The sequence below is a fragment of the Neophocaena asiaeorientalis genome, unplaced genomic scaffold (assembly GCF_003031525.2).
Source record: "Neophocaena asiaeorientalis asiaeorientalis breed wild unplaced genomic scaffold, Neophocaena_asiaeorientalis_V1.1 scaffold82, whole genome shotgun sequence".
NCBI lineage: Eukaryota > Metazoa > Chordata > Mammalia > Artiodactyla > Phocoenidae > Neophocaena > Neophocaena asiaeorientalis.
The window spans coordinates 9,161,437-9,181,265 of record NW_020173068.1 but is presented as its reverse complement, the minus strand read 5'-3'; the positions used below and the strand labels follow the sequence as shown (position 1 = coordinate 9,181,265).

The window sequence follows — 19,829 nt, the reverse complement described above, 5'->3', positions numbered from 1 at the left end:
TCGTGATTTCTGTAGATGCACAAAGGAGGCACCAGCTAGCCATAGTGGCTACCGAGGCTTAACTGACATGCCCTCAGGCAGATTCTCAGCAGGACCACGGCGGTGGGACTCTAGGCTGGGATGAGCCCCGGAGAGTCCAGAGCCCAGGGCATAGTGGGAGCAGGGGCTCAGCTTGGCAGAGCAGGGTTCGATAGCTGTGACCTTGTGACCTTGGGTGAGCCACTTAACCTCTCTGAGCCCATTTCTTCAACTGTAGTATGGGGATGGTGATACCTGAGGAGGAAACGAGACCCCTAAAGTGCAGTGCCTAAACTCCAACCTAGCCAGTCCACCCTCATGCTCACGTGCTCGGGGCAGTGCTGTTCATTATCGTGCGCCCAGATAGGACCACAAACTTTTGTCAACAGTATAATGGATAAATAAGTTGATAAGTTGTACATAGTCATGCAGTAATAAAAATGGACAAATTACAGACACATGAAACAACATGGATGAATCTCACAAATACAGCAGTGCATTAAGGAATAGATATGGTATGATTCCATGCATATAAAGTTCAAAAAATGTAGACAAAACTCAACTATATTAAGATGATATACATATAGGTAGTAAACGTGTAAAAAGAACATTGAGAATGGGATGACCTTAAAACTCAGGGTGGTGGTGACCTCTAAGAGGGAGGGGGGTGATCTGGAAGGCATGGGCTGGGCAGAGGGTTCAGTTACGGGGTGCTGCTTAATAAGCTGGTAGCTCACCCCTACTTGCTTTATAATTTATTTATTCACAGAACAGTGTACACATATTTTATGCTCTCTTCTGTATGTGTAGTTATCTCAAAATCTGAGAATAATTCAAGTGCCTGGTAATTGGATTGGCCCTGGACAAAGGCTGGTTTTCCTTTGACTTCTTGTGCCCCCTCCAGTGCTTCTTCTGTGCTTGAGGGGCAGAGAGCAGGAGCGAGAAGACGCTGAGTGAGGCAGGGGTGTGGGCTGGCCAAGCCCTTCCCACCTGCCCCTCTCTGGTGGCGCTGCTCCCAGATACAAATGCCCCAGAAAGACACTGCCCAGAGGCTTTTTTAAATCGCTTTATTCAGGTTGGCCGGTAGTCACGGACTGGATCATGTGTACAGGGTAACCCACACACCCCTAGGCAAAGCCTCTCCCACGTCCCCTGACTCCATCGCTGAGGTGCGGCCAGAGGTTTGAGCCAGTTCTGAAGGGGTGTTGGGCCCAATAGAAATATTTACAAGTCACCAGGGGGTGGGTGCCCCCTGATCAGGAATTGTGAGGGGATTGGTATTGGGGGGCCCTCGGCTCCCAACAGCCCCAGGCCCTTGGGTGGATTCGGTATGGGTCCTGGGAGGCGGCTGGGACACTAGGAGCTGGCAGAGGGGGCTCCTGGAGAGCCTTGAAGCCCCTCGAAGGGGTCCTGCTGGTGCAGAACTCTGCATGGGGCCGTGGGGTCAGAAAGGAAAGGCCCTCCTTCCGACTTGCCATGTGAAGGGGCAGATTCCTGCCCCGGGGCGGGCAGGGAGCTGTTTCTTAGTATAAGGAGGCTGAACATGAAGGACCTACCTGGAGGCAGTGGGGTCTCCCTCTCCTCCCAGGACCCCTGTAAGCCACCCTGGCAACTGGCCACAGCTCTCCTGGGGGCTCTGCTCCCAGTTCTTTGCCAGAGGAGAGGCCCCAGTTCTGCTCAGAAGATTCAAGTCCGAATTTGGGGAGAGGTCACTGTCCACACCTCCAGGTCCAAGCAGGGGATGGTTGGAAGGAGGGGGAGTGAGGCTGGGAGGCCCCGGCTTGGGACGGGATGGGGGACAAGCAAGCAAAGCGAAACACTGGACTCTACTGAAGCTGGTGACACAAGGGGGCAGCCCGGCCCCGGCCTGGTGCCCCACCCCAGCGTTCCGGGGCGGTTGTCCCCTCGGTGCCCGGGCCACCGTCTCTGAGCCAGGTCACAGGGAGGGTCTGAAGGGGAAGGGTTGGGCGGGCCTTACATGCTGAGCCAAGGGGTGGTGGGAGGAGGGCCGACGTGGGGGCCACGGGCGGTCTCGGGATGGGGAGGCAGCTGGACCCGGGCAGTCCCGTCCCCAGCGGTCCAGCGGCTCCTCATGCACTCGGTACAGCCGTAGGGGCGCAGGGCGGGCCGGCGGCGGGCTGGGCATCAGTCTAGAGGCTGCAGGCCTCCTCATCCACCGAGCGCTTCCGCAGCTCCTTACCGGGCTTGGGGGGCGGCGGCGGGGCGGGCGCTGCGGGCGGGGCCTTGGGCAGGTGCAGGACGGAGTTCTCTCCCGGCTGCACCCGCAGGTAGGCCTTGACCTTGTGGTGCCGGGCCTTGCCGTCACTGAAGTCGATGACACGGCACTCGTAGGTGCCTTCGTCCGTGGGCTTCACCCGCGACAGGCGCAGCTTGTGGGAGATGTTGCTGCCCACCACCTTGACCACCTGGGGGCGACAGAGAGACAGTGACCTGGCCACAGTAGCCGACTCCGTGGGTGGGGCCCCAGACACACTCCCAGGAGGGCACGAGGAGTTAACAGCAAAAGAGTAGAAGCAACTTCAATGGCCATCAACAGATCAGATAAATAGGCAGTAGTCAGTTCATTCAGTGAACTGTTGCACAGCAGTGAAAAAGAATGAGCTAGAACTAGGCGTGTTAGAGCTCAGGGACATGCAGGAAGTGAAAAGATCTCATTGCAAAACTCCTACATACAGTGTGATGCCATTTCTGGAAAGAAACACGGGAAAATACTCTACACTGGTTTTGATGACTTGTGTGCGTGCAAGTTTGAAAACAGATGGGAGGGAACACAGTGGCCTCACAGCCATGGTTGTCTCTGGAGTGAAGCCCAGGGAAGGGCCGAGGACCTGGGGTAGACTGCAAAGTGAATTCTTAGCTTTGTTTCTCAAACAAACAAACAAATAAATAAATGCTGATCACAAATATATCAGGATGCTAACAACTGTTCACTTGGGGGGGAGCAAGAGAGTACATCTGTCTGTGTACTTTGGCTTTTTGCTTATTTATTTGATATGGTTTTTAAAATTTTACTTAAAATTAAAATGTAATTTATATAGAGTAAGGCACACACAGCTTAATGAAATTTTACTTGCGTGTACACCAGTGTGACCACCATCCAGAGCAAGGCATGGGACACTTACAACCCTCTGGAGCGCACCCTTGTGGCCCCTCCTTGTCAATACTCACCCCCGAGGGGTTACCCACTAGTCTGATTTCTATCAGCATAGATTAGTTTTCCCTGTTCTTGAACTCCTCCATGTGTGGCTTCTTTCACACAACATAATATCAGTGAGATTCCTTCATGTTGCACGGCTCAGTGTGTTCTTTTTTATTGCAGTGTAGTATTCCATCATATGGATATACCACAGTCTGTTTATCCAGTCCCTGTTGATGGACATTTGGGTAGTTTTCAGATTACAGCTCTTATGAATAAATCTGTCACAAACATAAAGCTACTGTGAGTTTTTTTTCAATTAAGAAAGAAAAGGACGGTCATGTAAGATAAATCGTTGGGGAAGCTGGGTGAAGGAGACAGGGGACTCTGTGATCTCTTTTTGCAACTTTCTATGAGTCTGCAATTCAAAATGAAAAGCTGGGAAAAAAAAGAGAACAGCTGGGCCTATAGAGTGGGGGTGGTGGTAATGGGAGGGGGCTTCCATCCTTCCTTGTCCCCTTATTTCTTACAACCAAAATGAGCCTTGTCCCACCTCCTGTAGCCCCTGCCCCACCTACACAGAACAGGGGAGAAAAGTCCTCAACCGCCAGCCATGGGCCCCCTGCCCAATGATTTCACCACCAGTTGGCACTGCAGGCTCGCCAGGGCCAGGATGGAGCTGAGTGGGATTCAGACCTGTGGCCCCAGTTCTGAGCCCATCTGGTCCCTCTCCCCTTGGGGTGGGGGGGCAATGGGGACAGACAACCAGCCTGCCTATTCTTGCCACACCCCAAATTCTGGAGGAGGACACCCCTGCCGATCACCCTTGCAGTGAGGAGGCCAGGATGAGGAAGAGGACGGTCTCTGAGGGAGTGCATTCACTGTGCGGCTGGGCACTCACGCACATGACTTCTAATCTGCTCCGGCTTCTCTGGCCCCTTCCTCCCAGATGCCAAGCTCCTTCTGGCCTCACAGCCTTCTGGTCTCTGCCTGGGTGCTGTCTCCTTGACTCCCATTCATTCTCAAACATCACCTCCTCCAAAAAGCCTTCAGTCACATCTCCCTGTCTATTTCCTTCCTAGCAGTCATCACAATTTGAGAACCATTTTGTTTACTTGATTTTTGTTTCTCTCTCTGGCTAAACTATAAACTCCACGAGGGCAGGGATGATACCTATTTTGTTCATCTTAGTGACCATCGCAGAGGCTGGTACCCTGCAAATAATAACGATAAAAACATTTGTTAAATGAATGGTCTCACTCTAGCTCCTTCTTTCTCCAAATGAAGTGGTACCCAGATATTACGCTTTTTGATTTTAGGTCATGTATATATGATCCTACCCACTTTACAGATAGTGAAGCTACGGCTCTGAAAGAAGCGACTTTCCCATGGGCACTGAGTCAGTGAACGGCAGAGCCGGGAACTGACCCCAGGCCTGAGTCCATGCACTCTAACCCTCCAAAGGCATGACAGAGGCCCACAGAGGGTCACGCAGAGCTGGCAGGGCCAAGGGGGGTTTCCCAGGCTCCAGAAGGGAAGAGAGCAGTGGGCAGCCACAAGGAACCTGGCCCGTCCTCCCTTATTCTGAGCCTTCCTGGCTGGTCGTCATCCCCCCACGAGGCAGGAAAGCATGGGCTTACGGCACGGCAGGAAGCAGGAGGTGGGACAGAGGCAGAACTTCCCACCTTCCCACCAGAGCAAGCAGCAGGAGACTCTTCCAGCTGCCCGCCTGGGCAGGGGACCCCTCCTCTCTGGTACCGGGGCTGGACCCAGCTGGAGGCCGTCAGCCCTGCTGATTCTATCACCTCTGGCCAAGGGCACGGAGAGGTCCTGCGGCCCTGCCAAGCTCTCAGGAGAGTTAGGAGATGCTGCTGCAAATGCACAGCGGGGAGTGAATTACCTCAACATCTGTTTCCCTCACGGATATTAATTATCCTTCATTTGTCAGCCCTACAAGGCGCTAATGGAGTAATAATGTGAAGGGTGGGAGCAGCGCTAGGGAGGGAGCACCGAGCCCAGCCCCCTCCTCCGCCCAGCCCCAGCCCAGAGGCCAAGGCCTGGGCACCAGCTCCCTCCTGCCCTGTCGCCCCTGTGTGGCCTCCCCCCTCAGGGAGGAGGAGGGAGACAGGGAGCACAGCAGACAGTGCTGGGAGGCTGATTCTGACCCTGACAAGTCACCAGCACCCTGGCCTCAGTTTTCTTGGGCTAGATCCATCCATCCATACATCCAGCTGACGATTAGCGAGCGCCCACTCCGAGCTGGGCGCTGGGGATACCGCTGTGAATCAGCCAGACCCCAGCAACATCCGCGCGGGCTCCAGGTCTAACGGAAAACCCAGACCTCACACCCGCAACCGAGCACCCTGGGGAGCTGGTTTCCAACAGGACGAAGGGAGAGGACACACATCAGAGGCTGCTCCCTCCCAGCCCCAGGGGTCTGCGCCTTTAAGCACCATCCGGAGAAGGCAAGTAATAAAAACAGTAACGGTATTGCTGGTAGCTAGTGTTTATGGAGCGCTTGATCCCTGTGAAATGATGCGCTAAATAGTCTACACCTTATTTAAACCTCATAATAACCCCATGATGTAGGCACTGCTGGGATACCCACTGTATGGGTCAGAAAACGGAGGCTCGGAGAGGTGAAGTGATTTGCCCAAGGCCACCCAGCTGGTGACAGAGACCAGGCCTTAACCACATCTCTGGGGAGCCTCCCGGAACCAGTAAACCACAGGTCTTTCTACCCCTTCCCCCGTCATTCCATAGGCTCCCAGCCCTCCATGTCTTGGGGGAGCCCAGTCCCGCCTCAGAAGCATCTCCTGTGGGAGGGGGCCCATCATCCTACCCAGGCTTGTTGTGGGTGGTGGAGCAGCCTGTTGGATTTCAACATTCACAGACTGGGCAGAAAAATCCTGCGGCCCAGGCCTCCAACACAGCCAGAGAGGCTATGAGGGGAAGAGACCCCCAGGCGGCAGCCTGGCTGTAAACCGTAATCACCTCGGCACAGGCATCGACAGGCCTTAGCAGTGCAATTAAGCACCTAATTATGCTGAAAGAGGCAAGGCCAGTCCACACCAGGACCAAGCTCAGCCTCCTCCCTGCTTGCCCACGGCCCAGGCCCTTCTGGACACGGCAGGAGCCCACAGACCATCAGGTGGGCAGGCTGGGATCTTTCTCCCGAGCTGAGCCAGGAAGAATGGGCAATGCTAATTTGCGACCATGGTGCCAGACCTTTCCTCCACGTGGTCTCAGCCTCAGAGTGACGTGGTGGCCCTGGGAAGGTGCTGGGTGGGGAAGAGGAGTCAGTGGGCCCCTGCCCCAGGCCAGGGCTTGCCCTGATCTCCGCCACTCCTGTGCCTCCGTCAGCGACACCCAGCCGCCAGCCCCTTGGCATGTCCAGAACCCAACCCAGAGTCTCCCCAAATCTGGGCCCCAGAAGGCTTCACCCATTCCAGCTAGACCTTCCCAAGTCGTCATCCCCACTGCTCCTTTCACACTCTGGCACAATCCATCTCTGAATCCCACTGACCTTCCCTCTAAACATCACTGGGCCCCCTCCCCTTCTCTCCAGAATCCAGATCCCCAGGCACTGGCCAGGACATCGCAGCCTCCTCCAGGGTCTCCCCAAAGCCACTCTGGCTCCTTCCAATCCGTCCTCCCGTGACAGCCAGACAGATCTTCCCAAAACGCCCCCAAGTGAGGACGCTTCCTTTGATGGCTCCCAGCAGTGGCTGCTGGGGGGACCTTTGGGGTCTCATCCCCATCTGTCCCTCAGCCACAACAGCCTCCTGCAGTTCCTCCAACACACACACCCAGAGAAGTTCCCCCTACTTCTAGTCAACCTCTCTACACTTCAGTGCTCACTTCACCTCACTCCACCTCCTCCAGGGAGCCCTCCAGACCCACCAGACTAGGTCAGGTCCTCTGTTATTGGCTGCGCTCCTTCTCATTTTGATGGTGTCACGGGCCAGCCACTCCGTGGCATGTGGGATCTTCCCGGACCGGGGCACGAACCCGCGTCCCCTGCATCGGCAGGCGGACTCTCAACCACTGCGCCACCAGGGAAGCCCTGTAATTTTACTTTTTATCATGAGGGATTATTGGATTAACATCCATCCCCCACAGTGACTGGGAGTACCGTGAGAGCAGGGACTGGGAGTGTGTGACCGCGGCCTTCACAGAGGAATCTTTTCAGTCCCAGCCAGAGGCCGGCTGCTCTATGGATGTCTCAAGGGATTTCCAAGATGGATGGAGTGATTTTTGACTCCACATGAATCTTGCCTCCCTTTCAGACTTCAGAGTTCCATGCCCTTTGTATATTGTGGATCACGGCAGGAATTTCAAGAAAATACAGAAACGTCTACTGCAGAAAATAAAGTCATAATATACCATGACCTGCCGCTTGGCCTGTTAATCCTTAGTGAAGGATGCAGACCTCATGTGCTGCTCCAGTGGTCCCAGCCCCCATCCCCCACACCAGAAAAGATGCGGTATCCATATGTGTATCATATCTGTGGGGCAGCCAAGCGGGGTAAACAGGGGCTTGACCTATAGGGTCAAGATTGATCTGACCAATGAAGCTGCCTTTTAACCATTTATGGAGATTTGGGGACAGGGGGCTGCAGTATGCTTCCTGAGGCCACTTTGGATGTACCTGACTTTTGGGGCTTAGCTGGAGAGGAGACGGGGCTTAGGATAAGTGGGCTGGAGCACGAGGCCACACGTATATGGAGACCCAGGCTGCCCACGGCTATTTTGGACTGAAACAGGTTACATGAACTGAATCTACAGCACAAATGACTTTGGTTAGACCAAAGGAGTAACTAACAGTAATGAAGGCAGGTAAGCCCCCTGGGAAAAAAGGTGTGTGGAGAATTTCACCTTATTTTACAACTAGGAAGTCGGGGGCCATCTCAACTTGCAAAACTGGCTAAGGGGAAATTAACCTAAATTCCAAAAGACAGAACTTCAGTTAGGTCAAAAGAAAAGTTTCCAGAACTTGAAAATGGACATAGCAAAATTTACCTGAGCCACAGGAATAAGGCCCTGATGGTAGAATCCTCAGCATATACAAGCTCCCAAGGGAGAAACTTTTAAGGCCAGGGGGTCCTTTCCCAGGCCCCAAGTTAAATGAGATAATTCATGTAAAGTACTCATCATGGTTCCTGACATACGGCGGGCACTCAATAAACGTTAGCTGCTTTATCATTACTATTATGATTACCATCATCATCATCACAGATGCCTGTCCTCCCATATAAATGATCTCTCTGAGCTCTTTTCATTCCCTCCCATTTCCTGTAGAGAAGCTGGGCCTCCTTTCCCTGCTCCACACATGCTAGGAATAGGAGTCACGTGATTCGAATACTCATATTAAGTTTCTACTCTACTACCCACTGTCACTCACATGGCCAAATCCGGAGGAATTTCACAGTTGCCAGAGTGTTTTCATATATTCATTAGACAGCTGTGAAGGGGGGAAAGAGAGGCCCAGGGGACTGGCAGAGCTGGACCAGGACTCAGGTCCTGTGACATTCAGGGCTGGCTCCACTGTGTCCTCACTGTCGCACCCCCGCACTCAGCACTGCCATATCTCAACCTGCCTAGGGCCACCATGGCGGCCCCAATGGGATACAGAGCCCATCATGGAGCCCTGCCCACACCAAACTCCCAGAAACTCACTGTACTTCCTCCTCCGAACCTGAGGCCCCCCAGGTGCTGACGCTACCAGCGGGGAGACTGAGCCGTTTGGTTTTCACAGTTTTTCAAAAATCAAATTAGGTCCCAACAGTTAAAAGTTGGGAGATTATTCCATGGAACTCGGGATTTTTAGGTGACATGGGGCTATGGGGCCGGAATTCCTGCCTGGCTCATCTAGCTCCTACAGATACAGGGCCTGCGGTCCCCAGGTCCCATAGTTTCACACAAGCCCCTTCATGGCTGCACGTCCCCTGTACACATCCATGCACAGGCATGATGCACATAATGTTGGCATGTCCGTTTATCAAAATCTGTGTCTGGGGGCTTCCCTGGTGGCGCAGTGGTTGAGAGTCCGCCTGCCGATGCAGGGGACGCGGGTTCGTGCCCCGGTCCGGGAAGATCCCACATGCCGCGGAGCGGCTGGGCCCGTGAGCCGTGACCGCTGAGCCTGCGCGTCCGGAGCCTGTGTTCCGCAATGGGAGAGGCCGCAACAGTGAGAGGCCCGCGTACCGCAAAAAAAAAAAAAAAAAATCTGTGTCTGGCTTTACACTGCCACTGGCCTGGGGGTGTGTGGGTACGTGTGACAGTCACCTGATAAACATTTATTGAGCACTAACTACCTGCCAGGCGCTGTGCCAGGCTCTGGAAATGTACCAGTCAATCAGGCAAGCACAGTCCCAGCCCCACTGTCTCCAGGGAAGACAGGCCTGAGACAAATGCTCACAGGCATGGATAAGTGCAGACAGAAATGCAGCCAGCAGGGAGAAGGGAGGGATGCCGGCTGAGTTCCAGGGTCCAGGGAGGCTTGCTGAGCTGAGCTCTGAAGGAAGAGAGAGGAACAGTTTTCTAGGCAGAGGGACTGGCCTGTGCAAAGGCCCAGAGGTGGAAGGAATGGGAGGCTGGAAGGCAGCGGGTGGAAGGGGGCAGTGTGAGCCGGGTCAAGCGAGGTGAGATAGCCCAGAGGGTGAGCAGAGCAAGTTGCACAGAACCTCGAAGCCCGCAGAGAAAAGTCTGAGCCTTCTCCTAAGCTGCAGGAAACCGGGGTGTGCCTCTGCTTACAGGTGTCCACTAACTGCGCGTCTGTGTATTTAAGAACGGTCACGTGCAAGACGCTGTCTGCACAAGGAACTGGGTCTGTGCTTGTCTGTGAGTTTCCTAGCCAGAGCCCCAGAGCCCCAGAGCCCCCGCTGGTGCAAGAATCGCCGGGGCTAGGATGGGGTGGGGGGGATTGCACAGTCACGCTGAGCACATTTATTTTATTTAACTAGTTAGCACCTTCACATTCCCCTCACGTGGGGCCCAACAGCCTTGAATTCTAATCCTCTAAGTCAATTAGATTATTGTCTCCTGTGCCTGAGACGCTCCTTAAACCCCAAACAAAATCATCGGCAAGAGAGTTGCCATGAACGGGGTATATTAATACACACACAGATTTCTACCTTCCTGGGCTTAACTGATGGGTGTTTGGGCAAGAAATGGGGTATTACGTATGGGTGTGCCCTTGGCAGAGAGTGAGGGTTAGGGTGAGGGCTAGGGATTTAGAGAGGGTGGACCAGCAGCTGCCGTGAGCTGGAAATGGCTCAAATTTCCAGATCGCAACTCAGAAAGGCCCCGGGGCAGACTGCACAAATGATGCTTCGAAGGTCCTTGTCTGTCATCTGCCTACCTCCTGCTTGAGCTTCTGTGGGAGCCTCCCTCCTGGCCTCCCTGCCTCCGTTCTGCCACCTCCAGTGCCTGGCACAGCACCTCATGCCTCCCAATGCCCACTCTTTACACTGTGACTTCCGCTCAGGGAGCTCCTCTGCATCTAACTGGTCTTGGGGTCCCGAGCTCCCCCGCAGGTCCTTGAAGGACTTCAGAAGGAGCAACAGAAAAGAGTGATTTTGGAGGTCACTCCCACACATGCACATTCATACCCCGGCGGGCACCTGCATCTTCTATGTGTCCAGTGGACTTCTAACCTCCTGCCAGGCTGACCACATGCCCCGTGCACAAACCCAACCTGGTCCCATGGCCACATGTGTCACCAGGCCGGTCCCCTCTACACAGTCTCTTTTCTCGATCCTGCCTGCCTCTTCCAGGCCCTGCTTTGGGTGCCCTCCTCTACAAAAACTGTCAATCCCTGAGTCCCCTGGGTGCCCCACCTCACTGGGCTCCAGCGTAGCCTGAAGACAAAAAGCTGGAGGCAGCTCAGCCAAGTCACGACCTCCAGCAAGGCTTTGACCCCTCTAAGCCTCAGTTGCCTCACCTGTAAAATGGGTGAAAGCTTGCCCTTCCCCATAGAGATGGAGCAACGATAAAATGAGTCAATGCATTAGAAGGCCCGGCCAGTCTTGAAATCCTTCAGCTGTAGTCCCCCTGTCCTGCCTCACATCTGGAGCCAGATGACCCAAGTGACCATGAGATGCCACAGCAGTCATTTGTGATGGGCCAAAAAAAGCCGGCTCAGTCTCATTATACCCTGTTGGTTCCCCAAATAAAAAATGCTGCTGAGACAGACATGAAGCATCAGGGATGCACACAGCCTTGGCCCCAACAGGAGAGAATGCGTCTTCTCTCCCCCTGTCATTTGTTTGTGCCTGTCATTCAATGAACTTGAAAAACCTCTGGCTTTTAAAAAACAGAGCCAGGCCAATTTTTCCCCCTTCTTTTTTCCTTCTCCTCCATCTTCTTGCCCAAGTTCCCTGCTGAACTGGATTTTTTTTTTTTTTTTTTTAATTACAGCTGTGTCCTCCATTAGAGCCCTTGTGAGAAGTCATTACCAAAACTCACACTTATTTTGGTCTCGTCCTTCCCTGCGTCTTCCTGCTGAGATGCTTTTAGCTGTTGGGAGCGGGAGGGTGGAGAAAACAGAGACAATGTGTTAGGATCACGGGGTGGGGATACGAGCAATGGCTAAGATTCTCGTAACCGCAAGCGATGCTCTGAGGACTACGGGTCTAGAGGTTGGGGTCCTTCAGCTCTATGTCCACTCAGGGCATGGAGGTGAGTCAGAGCAAAGGAAGATAAAGGAGGTGCCTATAAAACTGACTGTGCATGTGCTACACATTCTGATATATACGGTATTTAGAGATATACAGGGAGGGTACGTGTGAACAGGCAAAAACGGTATTCGGGCTTGGTGTGTCTGTAGGAGTGTCTGTCTGTACACTTGCATCTCTCTATCTGTGAATGTGTTGTGTTTTCAGGAGTGTTTGCAGCAGACGCTGTCGGAGCCCTGCCCACATACTATCCCCCCCGGCAAGCTGACCCCAGAGGCATCCAACTACAAAGCCTGCAACTCTTTGCCTAAGGGCTTTCTCTGACCTCTGGAGTCCTCTGAGCCTGTGTGCTGGGGGGTTGACACCTCCAGGAGCTAGGTGAGTTTAATATATATTTGTGAATATGTTAGAGGCCATTTCATGAAACATGCAAGAATGTGTGAGCATGCCCGTATGTGCATATGAAGGTGCGTCATGTAAGTGCTCATAAGTGAACAGGTGGGCAGACACATATGTGTTTGCATAACATTTACATATACACAAGCGTAAGAATGAGAGTGTCTTAGTTTGTTCCCCCAGAAGCAGACCCTAAGACAAAGATTCAGGTGCAAGTGGTTTATTTGGTAGGTGATCCCAGGAAACATCAGGAGAGGAATGAGTGAGTGAGACAAAAGAGGGAAGGAAGTCAATGATGGGTATGTCATCAAGCCAGTTACCCCCCTGGGCAACTGGAACTTACTCCCACTGGGCACCTGGGGGAAAGGGATGCTCTTCAGTTATCCCAACCGAGGAGCAAGGGAGCTGGGGTATTTACCCTCCAACTCCCGTCAGTCATTGATAGGGCGCTCCTCCAGCCTGCCTTGCTGGCCAGCAGGCTCTGTTGTCCAGAGAAAACCCTCAGCAGTGTTGGCAGCGGGACTGGTGGCAGGGGATGGTGCTTACCCGGCACGTGGGCGGGGACACCAATAGCGTCTGCACTCCGCCACCCCCTCCCCCCGCTCCCCGCCGCAGGCTGGCACAGTGTGTGCGTGGGAGCGTGTACGGGTGCAGAGGTGAACGTGTGTGCCGTGACTGGGCGGCCTCGTGTGCCTGCACGTATGTGGAAAGGCATGCATGTACACGTGTGTGTGACAGCTTCTGTCCCTCTGGCCTGCTTCCCCACCTGTACACGAAGGGAGGGACTCTACTCCTTGGAAGGCCCTTCTTACTGGGCCCATCCCAAGTGCTCAGCCTGGCTCCGCCCCCTGCCCCTCCCCACAAACAGGCCTCCGTTCCGGGAAAAAGGGAAGGAGACAGTTGGGGGCTTCAGAGGACGAACATAGCTGGGGCCCACGCCCCTCCGAGGAGATGAGGGGCAGAGACACACTCCTCCCCGGGGGTGGGTGGGCCAGGGCTCTCCCAGCCCCACTCGGAAGTCTCCCCAGGGGCGGTACCTGGTTCGAGGCCCATCCCTGCTTGTCCGTCCAGTCCCTGTGGCTCCGCACGTACCACCACTGGATCTCCAGCGAGTAGGAGGGGGAGCCGCTCCCGCGGAAGGAGCAGGCCATCTCCACGTCCTCGCCCGTCCGCGCCGTCATGTCGTGGGGCGTCTCTGTGAACAGGGCTGTGCGGAGAAACCGGGGGAGGGGTGGCCGGGGCTCAGGAAACGGCGGGGCCGGCGGCCCGGGGCTGGTGCGGGGGCTGGAGCTGAAAGAGAGGGAGCGGCCGCGCCTGCGGGCGGGTGTGGCCTGGCTGCAGGTGGGGCACCTAGACGAGCTCCGCGAGGCTGCGCAGAGGCCTGTGCGGCGGCAGCTGGCCAGACCTGGGGATGAAGGCGTAGGTCCGGGGCCCCGAAGGCCCCACACAGCTGGGCCTTGATCCCGGAGCCCGCGGGCACCAGATTCTCGGGAAGGGAGCGATGGATCCGAGGAGGGCTTGGTTGGAAGGTGTGAGCAAGGAGGCCAGGGAGGAAGCTGCTGTTTTCATCAGTTCTTCCCCGATTTCTCCAGTTGCCCCCATCCTGGATCATTCCCCACCCCAGGGCACAGCGTTCAGCACCGTCTTTGCAAAACCAAATCAGCCCTACCCCCCGCCGGCCCCCTCGGAACCCTTCCTCGGGTCCCCTCTGCACCAGGTTGGGGGGCAAGCCCTGCCCACCTCCCCCTGGTCTCCATTCTGTCCTGTAAACATGCCTCACTTTCTCACCTCACTTTTGCCCTCGCTGTTCCCAATGCCTGGAATGTTCTTCCCCTGGTCCCTCTTCGTCCAGCAAGTCACTCAAAGCTCAGCTGAAACTTGGTCCCCTCAGAGAGGCCTTCCCTGACCACGTGGGTAGGTTCCCCTCAACCCCCCACCTCCCACCTGCCTGGGGAATGGTCACGGTCTTGTATCGGTTCACTGCCTGCACTGCCTGTGCAAGCTGCATGAGAACAGGGACCAGCTCTCCTGTGGCTACACATCTCCTGGCACCTCGTAGGTGTGATATATCCTCCATTCTCTCAAGAGCCCCAGGAGGCGGTGGGAGACACATGTGCCTCCCATCCCTCCAACAGGGTCCAGCTTGCCCACCAAATCCCAGAGCAGGTGGTACCTGGGACCCAGCAGGAGCCCCACCCACTGCCATGCCCACCAGGCTGGCAGGTAAGAGAACAAATCCCCGCTCAGTGCGGCCCAGCACCGCTCCCCACCATATGTTCTGACACTCATCTCTCCAAACAAATACTGTCCTGAGATGTAATTAGAATCCTTTCATCTTCTCAGGAGAGATTTTCTCACCCTGGAAAGACACCTGGCAACAGGCAGGTCACCCAGGGAATGCTGCATCCATCAGTGCCCCCATCCCATGCCCACCTTGCTGCTGCAGCCCGCCAGACACCCCGACCCAGCGGGCAGACAAGCCCACCTTGCAGCCCCGGTGGTCCCTCAAGGCACCGCTCAGCTCAGGGCAGGAGGAGGACAGAGTCTGACTGGGGGCGGGGGTCCTGCTCTGGGGCCACCTCCCTCCACCCCCTCCCCATGATCCTGAGGGCTTTGGGAGGTTCAGGATTGATAAGTTGCTTTTTCTGCTCTGCACACAGGGTTTCCAAGTGGAGCCTGACTCCAGCAACGAGTCTCTGGGCTAAGAGAAAGTCTGTGACATCCTTGACCTCCAGGGTCATGCGTTCAGGCTGCCCACATCCTCTGAGGTTCGGGAGGGACTGGCCGCTGTTGCATAACAAGGCCCATTTAATAAGAATGGGTGTTGTTGGAGTTACTGAACACAAGCCAGGCGTGGTGTGCGGTCAGCTGAGAGCTGGGCAGCAGGCTCCTGGAAGAAGGTACCCACCCACCCGCCTCTGCCTTCCAGGTGCCCAAGCTGTAGAGTTGCCCTTGCCTCCCTCGTTCTTCCTCTTACACCCCCTTTCGACCTCTGGGGAATCCCATGGGTTCTGCCTCCAGAACATCTCCTGAATCTGGTCCCTTCTGCCCACTCCGACTGCCCCACGCTGGGCCAGCCGTCACCACCTCTCACCCGTAACAGTGGGGGAGCCTCCTCACTGACCTCCCTGCCCGCTCCCCGACAAATTATTTTCAACACAGCAGCCAGAGGTAATTTGGCAAAACACAGATCAATCCCTGTCTTTTCTGTCCTCAAGCTACTTTTCCACTTGCTCATTCCATTCCTGACACGATGGCCTCCTTGCTGCTTCTCCAACGTTCCAGCTGAGATCCTACCTCAGGGCCTTTGCGCGTGCTGTTCCCTCTGCCTAGAAGGCTCTTCCCCCAGATTCTCACATGGCTCCCTCCTTCCCCTGCTTCAGGACTCTGCTCAAATGTCACCTCCTCAGCAAGGCCTACCCTGACCACCTCACTTAAAACTGCATCCCTGGGAATTCCCTGGCAGTCCAGTGGTTAGGACTCGGGCGCATTCACTGCAAGGGCCCGGGTTCGATCCCTGGTTGGGGAAATAAGATCCCACAAGCCGCACGGCCAAAATAAACAAATAAATAAAATTTTTTAAAATGAAAATTGCAAAATTGAATTCGTATTTAAAACAAAAAACTGCATCCCTTGCCCCAACCCAGTGCTTCAAATCCCTCTTCCCTTCCCACATACTAATAGTGCTGTCCACTAGAACGTTCTGTGACAAGGAAAATGTTCTATATCTGAGCTAATACAGTAGCCACCAGCCACATGTATCTATTGAGCATCTGAAATATGACCAGTGTGAATGAGGAACTGATTTTTAAGTTTTATTCCCTTTAAATTCATTTAAATTTAAATGTAAATGGTCACTTGTAGGTAACGGCTACTGTATTGGACAGCACAGCTAATATTTATGTTTATGGTCTGCTTTCCCTTCCAGGAGGCAGGGGCGGTGCCTGTCTTGTCTACTGATATATCCCCAGCTTGGCACATAGTAGGTGCTCAATAAATACTTCTTGAATAAACAAATGAGCAGACCTGGCTGGTCAGTGGTGGAGCAGCGTCCACAGGCAGGAGGGGCCCTGTCCGAGGGTCCCAGGCCAGGCTCAGCCCTCCATGCCTGCTCTGATGCTGACTTGCCAACTCAAGCAGGACTGAAGGGGGCCGCCGAGGACCGAGCCACCAGGAGGGCTGGGAGGTGATCAGAGTGAGCCATTGGCCCCCGGTTCTGGGACAGCCAGATTCAGCTTTGATCCGGGCCCCTGCCCACCCGGTACCCTTTGCAAACAGAGGAAGGAGAGTGGTGAGGCCCCCTAGTTGGATCCAAGGTAACCGGCAGTGTGACCCTGCTGACCAAGAGACAGTGGGAGGGACACAGCTGTGACCCTCTCCAGGTGCCACTGCCTGAGCAATGGGATTCAGAAAGTACCCACACTTCTCCCTCCTGCAAATGGAGAAAGGGGGTCCAGAGCTACTGGGGGGTGGGGGGTTTGCTCATCTCAGGATCACAGAGCTAGGAAGGGCGAAGCCAGCCCTGGAGCCTGGGCCTGCGTGACTCAGCCACGGCCCTTCTCCTCCCAGAGATGGCTGAGTGGAGGAAGCACATCTGTCCGACAGGAGGATGGGAAATGGTACATCTGGGTCTCACGGGTGGAAGGAAGGGCAGAGATGGGATGTCCTTGGGTGGGGTTTCCATGAGGGTGAGCCGGGGAAGGGCCAGCCTCCGTCTACCCTCACTCAGCCTCCCCCTGCCCATAAGCTCCCCCAGTTGACTGAAAAACCCTGACCCTGGCCCACCAGCTCTTCTTACTGATGCAGAAAATGAGGTTCAGAGCGGGCAGTATCTGGCCTGGGCCTACCCAGCAGCCAGGAGTCAGCAAGGTCAGGCTTCAGGCCCTCTCACCCCCAACACACAGCCCTTATCCCCCAACCCGGATCCCAATAACTGTCCTCTAGAGGGCACTGTCCAACAGACACCAAATGCAAGCCATGCAGGCAAGACACACGGCATTTAAAATTTTCTATAGCCGTATTTTAAAAAGTAACAATTTTTTTAAACAGATGAAATTAATTTTAATCGTTTATTTTATTTAACCCAAGATATCAAAAAATTATTTCAACAGGTATAAAATTATTTGAGATATTTTACATTCTTTTTTGTGCTAAGTCTTGGATATCCAGCATGTATTTTACGTGATTACAGACACATCTCAATTTAGGCTAGCCACATTCCCACTGCCCAGTTGCCACGTATGGCGGGTGTGCTGGCAGGTGGTGACGCCGTGCCAGCCTCAGCTCCCCTGTCCCTCATACGTCCCAATTGCTCAGAGGAGGCGGCCCAGGCCCAGCACAGGGTGGTAACCCTTCCAAGGCCATGCAGCCGAGCTTGGATTTGAATCCAGGACTGTTTGACTCCCAAGACCATGCTACTCCCAGAGAATTCTAACTCTTTTTGGTGGTAGGGCTCTTTCTTAAAAAGGAACAGTCCCAAATGGCCAACCCTGCCTTGGAAGGTCCTGGAGAGGACCCTTCCTCTGGGACAGGGTGGGGAGTCTGTTTTATTCTGAGCGTAAAGGCCTGGGTGGGTACAGAGGAGGCATTTCACCCAGGCTGAGGCAATCAAGGGAGGCTTTCCAGAGGGGGTGTTGCTCCCCCCATCCCCAGGTGGGCCAGATGGTCCTGAGCTGGAGTGGGGAGGGGCACTGGCTGGGAGAATGGAGGGAGAACCCAGCTCCAAGAACTCCCGGGAGCCAGGAGAGTTGTCTGCAGGTGTAGCCACCAGCTCTTCCTCGCCACGGTGGGCTCTGATCCCCTCAGACCCTGCCTGGAGGCACTTGGTGGAATGGGTTGGGGGAGGCACCCTCAGGATCCCATTGACTCCAACCTCAGTGGTGATGGGGGCAATGCATCCTCAGGACAAGTGGGGAAACCGAGGCTCTAGACATTTGATGGCATATCTGAGTCTTCTTGTTCCAGAGGCAGCAACACGAAGGTTTGTCTGGGCTCCACCCCAAGGAAGCCCCTTCCCCCCAGGGAGAAGCTGTGTGCAGATAACTGCCAGGAGCACAGGACTGAGCTGGGGAGGAGGGACTGAGCCTGTTTCTGCCAACAGACTTGCTGTGTGACCTTGGGAGAATTTCTCCCCCTCTCCTGTATACCATGGGGGCTGTACCTCATGGTCTGAGACCCCCACCAGCTCAGACGGCCTGAGGGAGAAAGTGATGTATGTCCTAAGAGCCATGGTTTGGGCATTGGAAGGGGAGAGGTCCCTCCTACTTGGGGGAGAAGGGGACTCTGGAGGGAGGAGGAGGTGGCCTGGTCATTCAGCCAGGCCCCGAAGGAGGCGTGGATACTGACAAGCCAAGGAGGATAAAAGGGATGGTGTGAACCAAGGAGGAAAGGAGGGAAACCCAGGGAGCCTTGTTTAAAAATGATAATAATAGGGACTTCCCTGGTGGTCCGGTGGTTAAGACTCAGCTTCCACCGCAGAGGGCATGGGTTCAACCCCTGGTCGGGGAACTAAGATCCTGCGTGCCGCGCGGTGCAGCCACAAGTCATCATCATCGTCGTCCACCATTTACGGAGCACCTACTGCACACCTAGCACGGTGCAGACATCGTCTCTAACAGTCTCTAACCCACTCACTCCCATTAGACAGATGAGGAAAATGAGGCTCAGAAAGGTGACATCATTTGCCCTAGACACACACACAGCTGGAATTTGAACCTGGGTCTGAGCAGCGGGCATGACCAAGACCCAGGGGTCCATCAGCTCCCATCAGAATTTGTTCTGAATTATCAGGTTGAGTTCAGTCACCAGGCTCCACATGTCTGTATCCCACTTGTACACCTCCAGAGATGGGGAACTCAGTTTCTCCTGCATCCACTGAAAGTGGGCAGCCCTAATCGGCAAGAGGTTCTTGCTCCCTCTCCTAACTCTGTGACGAGGACATGGCATCCGCTTACTCAAAACCTCCAATGATGAATGGATAAGCAAAATGTGGCCCCTCCATACAGTGGAATATTATTCAGTCTTAAAAAAAAGCAAGGAGATTCTGACACATGCTCCAACATGCATGGACCCTGAGGACATTAGGCTAAGTGAAATAATCCAGGCACAAAAGGATAAATACTGTATGATTCCATGAGGTTCCTAAAGTAGTCAGACTCACAGAGACAGAAAGCAGAATGTTTGGGCTGGAAGAGGGTGGATGGGGGAGTCATTGTTTAATGGGTACAGAGTTACACTTTGGGACGATGAAACATTCCCAGATGTGGATAGTGGTGACGGCAGCACTGCAACCTGATTATATCTGATGCCACTGAACTGTCCGCTGAAAAATAGTTAAAATAGTGAAATTTACATTATACGTATCTTAACCACAACTTTTGAAAAAACACCTCCCGTGGCTTCCCAGCCCTGCAGCGGTGTTTTCAGGGATCTGTGCCACAAGGCAACTTTCCACTAAATCTGAGCTGTCCAGTAGGGTGGCCCTGAGCCACATGTGGCTATGGAGAGTTGAAACACAGCTAGTCCAAACTGAGACGGCTGTTCAGTTAGGTCCACACTCAATTTAGAAGGTAGTATAAACA

The 19,829-nt window shown here is 54.4% G+C and overlaps 1 protein-coding gene across 1 annotated transcript in view; it reads right to left on the bottom strand.

The window, feature by feature from the left end:
• Positions 1 to 1,071: 1,071 nt before the first annotated feature.
• Positions 1,072 to 19,829, bottom strand: part of VSTM2L (V-set and transmembrane domain containing 2 like) — a 34,132-nt gene continuing 15,374 nt past the window's right edge. Inside the window, exons 2-4 of the mRNA XM_024743098.1 lie at positions 13,287 to 13,456; positions 11,645 to 11,695; positions 1,072 to 2,444 (exon numbers count right to left, since the gene is read on the bottom strand). Of these exons, the coding sequence (XP_024598866.1) occupies positions 2,169 to 2,444; positions 11,645 to 11,695; positions 13,287 to 13,456 (497 nt within the window). The 3' untranslated portion in view covers positions 1,072 to 2,168. The remainder of the gene's footprint in view (positions 2,445 to 11,644; positions 11,696 to 13,286; positions 13,457 to 19,829) is intronic.